Here is a 10,659-nt window from a genome sequence, read left to right as displayed (position 1 = left end):
CATACATCCAAATAGAAAACCGCGGTCAAAACAAAATATCGTGAACACATGTTGCAAACACTTGATTCGAAAAATTAATTTGCAAGCATGGATATCGCTTTAAATATAGCAACAGTACCTTCACCAACGCGAAGCGTACCTGTAAGTTTGGCCGACGCCAGTTAAATAAAAAATTGCTGAAATTAATTTTATTGCATCCCTTTCCAAGACTCCTGTGAAGAAGAAAACTTTCTCTAGAGGCACTGCGTCGAGCAATGAAGGATTCACGTTTTCATTTGGCGGTGCACAGCATAAAGTAAAAGCCATTGTAGCACGTAAGCGGCCAGCTAAAAGGCCTCAATCTTCCAACGTTAGCAAACAAACACCTTCAGTTAAACTCGGAGTGCAAAAGATAGTACAAAATGGGGATAATATGGTTAGTTCAAGTATTTCCCAGAAGAGGGAGCAACAAAATTCGTTTAAGAGCAAGCCTCCAAATATCGATGATGGGCTTATTCTTAATATTACGACCGATTCTGGTCCAATCATACGGCGCAAACCAAAGCCCAAATTAAGTCAAGCTGAGCGTTTGCGAAACAAGGCTANTGATGATGGGCTTATTCTTAATATTACGACCGATTCTGCTCCAATCATACGGCCCAAACCAAAGCCCAAATTAAGTCAAGCTGAGCGTTTGCGAAACAAGGCTATGCAGACTAAGGAGCGTAATTCAAATGAATTTTCAAAAATAAAGGGTAAAAATGCGAATAAATTTTCGGATCGGCGAAGGCACCCTAACGATAAAAATGAAGAAAACGAAAAGAGCGGAGAAAATGACCAGCAAAATGGAGTGAATTTAATAGCACGAAAAGCCAACGCATTCCGAGTTGTGCGCCTGTGCGACAAGTCAGTGAAAAAAGTAGGACTCTTTTCAAATAGTCCAGATACACCGGTTATGGGTCAACGTTTTGTGAAACCAATAACAGAACGACTTTTTGATGGCACAAAAGTTGACACTTTAAAAATTCATCCACATGCCGTAAAGAATTTGGCTGACATCTTGAGTATTGTCGAGCTTACTACAGTACAGAAGAAAACGATTCCCTTAGCGCTTGAAGGTGAGTTATTTATATTTTTCTAAAACAAATGTTTTTACTGATAACAATATGCAATTAAAATTTAAGGTAAAGACTTACTTATTCGCTCGCAAACTGGCTCCGGCAAGACTCTGGCTTATGCTTTGCCCGTAGTCGAAAAGCTACAAGATGTACGACCGAAAATTACACGCGACGCAGGAGTGCTAGCAGTAATCATTGTGCCTACTCGCGAATTGGCCATGCAAACATACGAGCTTTTCCAAAAATTGGTGAAACCATTTACTTGGATTGTACCTGGTGTATTGATGGGCGGTGAGCGGCGCAAGGCAGAAAAGGCGCGTATACGTAAGGGCATAAACATATTAGTTGGTACGCCAGGTCGCGTGCTTGATCATTTGCTGCACACAGAGACGTTCAAGGTGCATAAAACACAATGTTTAGTGTTAGATGAAGCGGATCGCCTACTGGAAATGGGTTACGAACTTGATGTTAAACAAATCGTCGAATTAATTGATACACAACGATCCAAGTCTGTGGAGGAAAACAAAGATACTGTGCCGCACCTACAACGCTTGTTGCTGTCTGCAACGCTCACCGCTAATGTACAACGATTGGCCGGTCTCACCCTTAAAGAACCTATTTTCGTTGACAACAGCGATGAGGCTGTCACAAATACCAAACCGAAAACGAAAGGCTATATAAAGAGCGACATTGCAGCCCAAAATTCAGATATGCAGGATGATGGCGAAGATACGTCTATAATGACTATTCCGGAAAATTTAAAGTTAAATTTTGTAGTTGTTCCTCCCAAGCTGCGCCTAGTTACCTTGTGCGGTATTTTGACTAATGAGTTTAACCGAAAACAGCGTTTAAAGGCAATCGTTTTTATGAGTACCATGGAGATGGTAAACTATCATCATGATTTACTGAATGAGTTGCTGACTGAAAAAGTTCTTGACGACGAGGACAAAGAAGTTGTCAGAGACGAAGATGATAGTGAAAGTGACCAAGAAACAGCGCTGCTGAAAGGCTTGCGATTCTTTAGGTAAGATCAAAATTTTTAAGTTCACTATTAAAAGTACTAAAAATAAATTTTTTTTAGATTACATGGTTCCATGTCGCAGACTGAACGTCAAGGTGTGTTCAACGGTTTCCGCGAATGCAAGTCGGGTGTACTGTTGACAACGGTGAAGAAATTTGAGATCTGCTTTTTTTTAATAAAAAAAATAATAACTTAAATAACTACATGGAATAATTTCAGGATGTGGCAGGACGTGGTGTGGATGTCCCCAAAGTGGAGCTTGTCGTTCAATATTCACCGCCCCAGAATATTGCCGATTTCGTGCATAGAGTGGGACGCACTGCACGTGCTGGTCAAAGTGGGCAAGCGCTTTTGCTCCTCACACCCTCTGAAGCACAGCTTGTACGTTTCCTAGAGGATCATCGTATCAGGTTTGTCACAATTCAATGCATTATAATTGCTCCTTTTTTCTGAAAGTATAAATATGTATTACAGAATATCACAAGTCGACATGGAGATTTATTTAAAAACTCTTAATGAAAAGGACGATGATGCGACGACAGTACAAGAGGCGGCATCAAACCTTCAGCACAAAATTCAGGAACTAATAGCTGATGATAAGGAACTGCATAAAAATGCGTGTAAAGGTAAAACGATTATTTATTTTTGCGTAGCTGTTGTGTCTGTTAAGAAGAAAGTAGTAACTTTACTGTCGCGAATATTTACATGGGAATGGAAAATTTTGAACATTTTTCAACAAAGCTCTAAAATAAAACTGTTTACCGAGTTGTTGATGTTGTTGTAGCGGCTACCAAGTCCCGCTCGGGTCGGTTCATCCGTCAGCGTTGTGGTCTGTTTCAGTAAGGGGAGACCCAGGAAGTGTGCGACTTCAACAAGGTCTGTCCATAAGGACGGGGGCGTCAGCAGGGTGGGATTCTCAGGGCATGTGAAGGGAGCCGAGGAGCGAAGTTGGGCTATTGTGGTGCGGGTCTGCCGAGGCAGAATAAGTTCTGTACCGTCCACGTCAATTGGCTGTGTGCCTAGAACGGTTTTCACAGGGCGGGAGTCTACATAACTCGAGACTGATTCCCTGTGAATGCCGTTCAGCGCCTGTCGGCAGGCTGACGGGTCCAGAGGTTGTTTAATGAACCTCTGGACTTCGCCCGTCAGTTGCTTGTGGTTGTTGTAACAGCATACAAATTCCCCAAAGAGATTTTGGGGAGTGTTGCGCGAGTGACAGTCCTTGACCAGATATAAATCTGGGTCGTTCCGGTTACGTAGACCCGACTGTCGTGGTAGACCCGTCAGTTGGTAGAGATGCCTCCTGACGTGCCTTGGCGAATGCTCTTCTGCAAGCAGCTGTTTGCTAGGATGACCACGTCTGTGGCTCCCCACATGAAACTGCTTGCAGAGCATTGTGTTATGCTCCTTGACTGGGAGTACCTGGGCCTCGTCGTGTAGTTGGTGTTGGGGCGTTATCAGGAGGCATCCGGTCGTTGTCCGTAGTGCCGCATTCTGGCAAGTCTGTAGCTTCATCCACTGCGTCCTGCTAGTCCCAAGCGACCACACGGCGCTGCATTATATATATGCATTCTGATGCTGAAAAATCTTGGTCCTGCGGGAGTAGCGTACCTAACGGAGGTCCTCAACATTATTAATGGCCACTCTCATCATCCCAGACATCTGGAAGGTGTCGCTGCTTAAACCGGCGAAACCACCCAACAAAGGAGATTCTTATCGGCCGATAACACTCCATCCCCCGGTAGCGATGATACTAGAGGCCTTGCTACTCCCGTATTTCACGAGCTACCTAAACCGAGCGAAGCATCAGCATGGTTTCCATAAAGTGCACAGTACAACAACAGCACCTAACGCCATAAACACTCAGATAACATATGGCCCTAACCGCAACCGTCCCTATGAGAGAACTATTCTGGTAGCGTTGGAACTGTCAAAGGCTTTTGACACTGTCAGCCATTCCACGCTACTAGAAGATATAGAGGTTTCCTCTCGGCGAATTATCTGAGTGGTCGACACTCGTCGGTAATGTTTAGAGACAAATCGAGCAAACTTAGAAAAATAAAACAGGGGGTTCCACAGGGTGGTGTCCTTTCCCCGCTACTGTTTAAAGCTCCCTCAACCACCAATAGCCCAACTTCTTGCTACTGCAGCAGGTTAATCTTATACCTGAACAGACTTAACGAAGATGTGCCAAATGAGTGTATGGCATGCGGAGAGACACCCCATGATTTGAAACATCTCTTCGTATACCCGGAAAACCCGCCAACCCTAACGCCTTTGTCCCTGTGGACCGACCCTAGTGGAACTTGACGACAACGACTGAGATATCATCCGATCTGGGCGGGGTTGTTGTAGCCGCTACAACAACAACAACAAACTCCTGTTTAATTTTGTTTAGTTTGCTGGTTTTGTCCCTAAAAATTACTGACGAGTGTCGACCACTCAGGTAATTCGCCGACCACCGTTCAAGTCCCTGTGGGAGTGAGGAGGCCTCTATGTCTTCTAGCAGCGTTGAATGACTGACAGTGTCGAACGCCTTGGTCAGGTCCAACGCTACTAGAATAGTTCTCTCACAGGGGTGGTTCTACGTACCTGAATGACTCGGGTTTTAGCCGACCAGGGCTGTTGTTTCGGCGATCTAACCCTGTTAAGGTCGGCGAAATCCATTATGGAACCGAACACGTGTATAACGATGTTTAACCTACAGTTAAAGGCTCTGTTATGCATACTTGACATTGCTTGAGAGTTGTTACATAAGGAATCTCTTAAGGGCTTGGTTAACACTAATCCCTAGTTAAACATCGTTACCGACTGTACTGAGTCCATTCATATAGGGCCGGTTGTTCAATGTCTGATTAGCACAAATCGGAGGTAGAAGCTCCGGTTAAGCACAACTACTGCTTTATCGATCACATGTTACATGCATGATGTCGAAATCGTCGATAGTGTAGTGGTAGTGATAACCAGACATTGAACAACCGGTCCTTAACATTGGGTCGGTAACGTCGGTAACAATGTTTATCCTGGGGATTAGTGTTAACCAGAGACGTTGAAAACGGCCCTAAATGAGCTTCGCGTGTAAGCGGTTACCCAACGCACAGCATTACATATGTACGCAGAAGTCTGTTGGTTTTTGATTTCTACGTAAAAATGGTAAAGTAGTGCATGCACTGCCAAGTATGCATAACAGAGCCTTTAGGGCTGGTTATCACTACTTGCCGGTTAAACATCATTATAAAGCAGTCGTTGTATTTAACCAGAGCTTCTACCTCCGATTAGGGCCGCTTGCTCAAAACCTGGTCGACACTAATTATCGGTTAACATCGTTACCGACGTTTTCGACTCCATGCATGGAACACGGTATCGTAACGTCGATAACGATGTTTAACCAGGCTTTGAGCAACCGGTCCTTAACCAGAGTTGGTGTAAACGGCCCTCTGGTTAACACGTGTTATTAGTACTAATCCCTAGTTTAGCATCGTTACCGACGTTACCAACACAATGTTATATGCATGGAGCCAGCAATGTCGGTAAAGATGTTTAACTGGGGATTACTGTTACCCAGAGATGGTGAAAACGGGCCTAAGAAGAAGTCGAGAAAATGGCGCTTATTAGTTACTACTCGTCTTACCCAATATTTACATCTTCCATAGATTATGTTAAAAAAGTATCACTTGGTATTTGAATTTAAAAACAACTATGTAATAAATTTTTTCATTTTATTGAAATTTACTCACTATCAGCTTTTGTGTCTTGGACCAAATCGTATTCAACTTTCCCAAAGGAATTAAAACCAATATTTAATATCAAAAACGCACATATGGGACATTTTGCGAAAAGCTTTGGCCTGAAGGATCAACCCAAAACATTTACTAAGAAACATACGGAACCTAAGCCTCCGCCGCCTACAAATCGTTTGACATACACAGAGAGGTAAGGAAAAAAGTAGTAAGATCTAACCTGCAAATTTAATATTCAGTTATGGCTTAAATATAAACAAAAGACAAGGATTTCGAAAAAATTTCAGTTACTGGCCTCGCTGATTTTTTTGGGCCTATTTTTAAATTTTTCATCCTTAAAACACTTTCAGCCGTTTTCACCAGCGATTTAAATGGAAAATGATTTTTTATTTTCTGTCAATTCAAAAAATTAAAATCATTTTTCACTTAAATTCCTTTCGTAAAATTGCTGTTAGAAAATTAAATCGAAAATCGTCTATCCAAGTAAGACAGAAATGGTCTTATTCACTTGAAAGTATAAAATCCCTGACGCTGTTCTTCCCTCTGTTGGAGGCTAGCGCCAGATACTAGAGATGAAACGATAGGAGTAAATACAAGTACATACTCGATACTTTTCGCCCGATACCAAGTAATTTTGGTATCGATACTGTTGAACCAAGTACTAAGTAAATAGGTATCGAAAAACAATACTGGTATCGAAACGCGATACCAAGGCGAATTTTCTTTCGGAATTTTTCCCCCAATATTATAAATCACTCAGTGTTCTTGGGGTTTTAAATGCCACCGGAATATTGAAAATCTAAATTCTTTCCTGAGATATTTTTGCTGTTCTTGCATCGGGAAATGCATTTCCATGGTCACAAAAACAAAAAAATGTATTTAAAAGTTTTGTAACTTCATTCTTAAGGCAAAAGATTATAAAATAGTGATTTTTCTTTTGAAGGTCGTTTTATAATAATAGATTGGCGCTTAAACATATGTATGTTAGGGTTTGGCTGAGCTTCTCCTCCGATTTGCGGCATGCGCCTTGATGTTGTCACACAAATGGGAGGAGCTACAGTTTTACGCCGACTCCGAACGGCGATTGTATTTTTATGAGAAGCTGTTTTTCATGACAGAAATACACTCGGTGGTTTGCCATTGCCTGCCGTGCCTGCCGAAGAGCGACCGCTGTAAAGAAAAAGCCTTTTTTCTATATTTTTTGCGATGCTGCTTTGACCAGGGCTTGAACCCAGGCACTGCGGAGTGTAAGCGCGAACTGCTTACCACCATACAATAGCGGCCATCAGACCTTTAAAATTACTTTCAAGAGAAGAATGTTTAATCTTTTGTCTTTTTTACCTAAAGACAGCTTGTAACTGCATATAGTCATCAACAATTCAAAAGGCCCTGTTTGACAACTTTTTAATTTTAAAGAACGAAAAAACTCATAGAAAATTGTTAGGTGTAGGGCTGTTTAAAAGATGGTATTATATCTCGTATTTTTTAAAATACACATAGGGACCATATAAAAAATAAAAACAAGTAAGAAAATCAAAGTTCGGGCGGCGCCGAATATTAAATACTCGGCGCAAGTAGTAAATATGTATATGATTTTCACTTTTCCGAAAGCTACATGGTAAACCGGGGTGTACCAATTTTGAGTAAATTAGCGTCCTTAAATTCGAAATATTGGAGTTTCAAGCATTTCTGAAATTTATCGTTATATGAAGAGGGCCTCAATTTTAGTCCGATTTCAAAATAATTTTCAGCGTTTTATGTGGCAAGCACAATACCCATATTGAGTTTGGTACAAATTGGTAGAACGGTTACCGAGATACATATATGTGATCATAAGTGGGCGGTGCCACGCCCATTCTACAAAATTGTATCATAAACGTATTTCTTGGTAAAGAATTGTCGCAAGCATCAATTTTGAATAAATTAGCTTTAATATTTAATATAATATATATAATATATTTAAAAATTTATAATATCCTTATTTTTCGTCTAAAAATTATTGTAAATATCAATTTTGAGTAAATAATCTTCGGTAGTAACTAAAATATCGAAGATTTTGTATTTGTTAAAATTACCGTTATATGGGAGGTAGGCGTGGTTATTGTCCGATTGTGCCCATTTTCAATACCATCCGTCCTACGTCCGAAAGAAGTGCACGTACAAAGTTTCGTTAAAATATCTAAATTTTTGCTCGAGTTATCGTGTGCACAGACGGACGGACAGACAGTCATCGCTAAATCGAATTCTCTTTTCATTCTGATCATTTATGTATACATTTGTCTATATCTATCTCGATTCGTTTTGTCTGTTACAAATAACCGTTATGTGAACAAAGTTATAATACCCTTGTGCACAAGTGCGCTCGGGTATAATAAATTTAGTGCAAATTTTAATGTTTCATTTTATCATTTTAAGGGCCAGTTTTTCAATGTCTGGTTATCACTACTTCCCGGTTAAATATTATTATCGACGTTTTCGACTTCATGCATGTTGTGGATAAAGCAGTTTTTGTATTTAACCGGAGCTTCTACCTCCGATTAGTGCTAATCACACATTGAACAACTGGCCCTTAGTGACTCTGGAATATTACAGGAAAACGCATTTCCGGAAATGCGTCAAATAGGGCCTTTTGCATTGATGACGAGGATACCTACGTAGTCTTATGTAAAAATAATGTTTGTGTTGCTTTTTACTACTATTTTCTTATTTCACCTTTAGAGATCCCGAAAAAATTAAAACGGAGAAACGTGCCAAAAAGCGTCGCTTTACTACCACAGTGACCAATGAAGTACGCGATAGCAATCGCCCACAGAGCAATAAACTGGTAAAAATGCTACCAGTGTCTCGAGCCCTCACTACGTCCGAGTTTGACAGTGGTTTACCAGCGCAGAAGAAGCGGAAGAAAGCTTGATGTTTTCATTTTAGTGTTACTATTTTTATGTATGCAGATTATTTATAAGTACATAAAAATGTGGATTGTTAAAAATGTATTTTTATTCGGGCTGTGCGATTAATTGATTACTCAAAATTTTGGTTAATCATAATTCCAGTTACTCNTTTTATGCGTGAAACTAATTCTGATACTGAAAGGCTCAACTAAATTGGGTTTTTAAAATGTTTAAAATATAGGCATTTTCTTTAGCTGCTGAATTCGATTCTACATGAATTTCATTTTCCCTCTGTTGTTGTTGTTGTTGTTGTTGTAGCGGCTACTAAGCCCCGTTCGGGACGGTTCATCCATCATCGTTGTCGTCTATTTCAGCTAAGGGGAGGCCCAGGAAGTGTGCGACTTCCACAGGGGCTGTCCATAGGGACAGGGGCGTTAGCTGAGTGGGATTCTCAGGGCATGTGAAGAGGTGCCGGGAGTCATGTGGCGACTCTCCACATGCCGGGCATTGGTTGGGCACATCCTCGTTGATTCTGCTCAGGTAGCTGTTGAGCCTGCTGCAATAGCCAGAGCGAAGTTGGGCTATTGTTGTGCGGGTCTCCCGAGGCAGACAAAGTTCTGTCCCGTCCACGTCCGGTGGTTGTGTGCCTAGAACGGCATTCACAGGGCGGGAGTCTACATAACTTGAGACTGATTCAATGTGAATGCCGTTGAGGGCCTGTCGGTAGGTTGTCGGGTCCAGACGTTGTTGAATATACCTCTGGACTTCGTCTGTCAGTTCGTAAAGATGCCTCCTGACGTACCGTGGCGAGAGCTCTTCCGCGAGCAGTTGCCCGCTGGGATGGTCACGTCTGTAGCTCCCAGCGAGGAACTGCTTGCAAAGCATTAAGTTATACTCCTTTACCGGGAGCATCTGGGCCTCGTCATGAAGGTGATGTAGAGGCGTCATCAGGAGGCATCCTGTCGCGGTACGTAATGCCGTGTTTTGCCAGTTCTGCAGCTTCATCCACTGCGTCCTGCTAGTCCCCGGCGACCATACGGGCGCTGCGTAGTTCAGAACCGGCCGGCCAATTGCCTTGTATGTTGCCAACAACGTTTCTTTATCTTTGCCCCAAGTGCTGCCGGCCAGCGACTTGAGGACATTGTTGCGGCTCTGTACTTTGTTGACAATTGCGGTTGTATGCGCCGAGAAGGAGAGCAGACTGTCGAAGGTAACTCCGAGGATTTTCGGGTTATTCACCGTCGGTATTGTTACGTCATCGACGTGAATACCCAGAGGCAGTCTGACCTCCTTCGTCCAGGTGGTGAAAAGGGTTGCCGAGGATTTCGCAGGGGATAGGGCTAGGCTACTTGCAGTGAAGAAGCGAGAAAGTTCGGAGAGGTAACCGTTTACTTTTGAGCACAAGTCATCAATTCCATTCCCAGACGCCATGATCGAACAATCGTCAGCATATGAGACTATATTAACACCCTCTGGTGGCTGAGGAAGCTTTGATATGTAATAATTAAACAGTAGCGGGGACAGGACACCACCCTGTGGTACCCCCTGTTTAATTTTACGTGGCTTGCTGGTTTTGTCTCTGAAGATTACTGACGAGTGTCGACCACTCAGGTAATTCGCCGACCACCGTTTGAGTCCCTGTGGGAGTGAGGAGGCCTCTATATCTTCTAGTAGCGTTGAATGACTGACAGTGTCGAACGCCTTGGACAGGTCCAACGCTACTAGAATAGTTCTCTCACAGGGTTTAGGCCACGAGTTATCTGAGTGTTTATGGCGTTAAGTGCTGTTGTTGTACTATGCACTTTACGGAACCCATGTTGATGCTTCGCTGGGGTCAGGTGGTTCGTGAAGTACGGGAGCAGCAGGGCCTCAAGTGTCTTCGCTACCGGGGAAAGGAGAGTGATCGGGCGATA

The 10,659-nt window shown here is 42.5% G+C and overlaps 1 protein-coding gene across 3 annotated transcripts; it reads left to right on the top strand.

Moving 5' to 3' along the window:
* Positions 1–11: 11 nt before the first annotated feature.
* Positions 12–8,841, top strand: LOC108379497 (probable ATP-dependent RNA helicase CG8611). Of its 3 annotated transcripts, none has more exons than XM_017635853.1 (9): positions 12–141; positions 209–481; positions 587–1,097; positions 1,164–2,121; positions 2,179–2,263; positions 2,338–2,528; positions 2,593–2,744; positions 5,862–6,051; positions 8,577–8,841. In XM_017635853.1, the coding sequence occupies exons 1-9, from the start codon at positions 88–90 to the stop codon at positions 8,767–8,769; spliced, it is 2,607 nt and encodes an 868-aa protein (XP_017491342.1). In that variant the 5' UTR covers positions 12–87; the 3' UTR covers positions 8,770–8,841. The 3 variants fall into 3 exon arrangements, with proteins under 3 accessions (XP_017491342.1, XP_017491343.1, XP_017491344.1); XM_017635854.1 differs by having other exon boundaries at positions 209–518; positions 624–1,097; XM_017635855.1 differs by having other exon boundaries at positions 209–580; positions 686–1,097.
* The last annotated feature ends 1,818 nt before the right edge of the window (positions 8,842–10,659 follow it).

This window comes from Rhagoletis zephyria, unplaced genomic scaffold (assembly GCF_001687245.7).
Source record: "Rhagoletis zephyria isolate East Lansing unplaced genomic scaffold, Rhagoletis_zephyria_1.1 Rzeph_scaffold_16540, whole genome shotgun sequence".
Lineage (NCBI taxonomy): Eukaryota > Metazoa > Arthropoda > Insecta > Diptera > Tephritidae > Rhagoletis > Rhagoletis zephyria.
The sequence above is the reverse complement of the archived record's forward strand: the minus strand, read 5'-3'. Positions and strand labels throughout refer to the sequence as shown.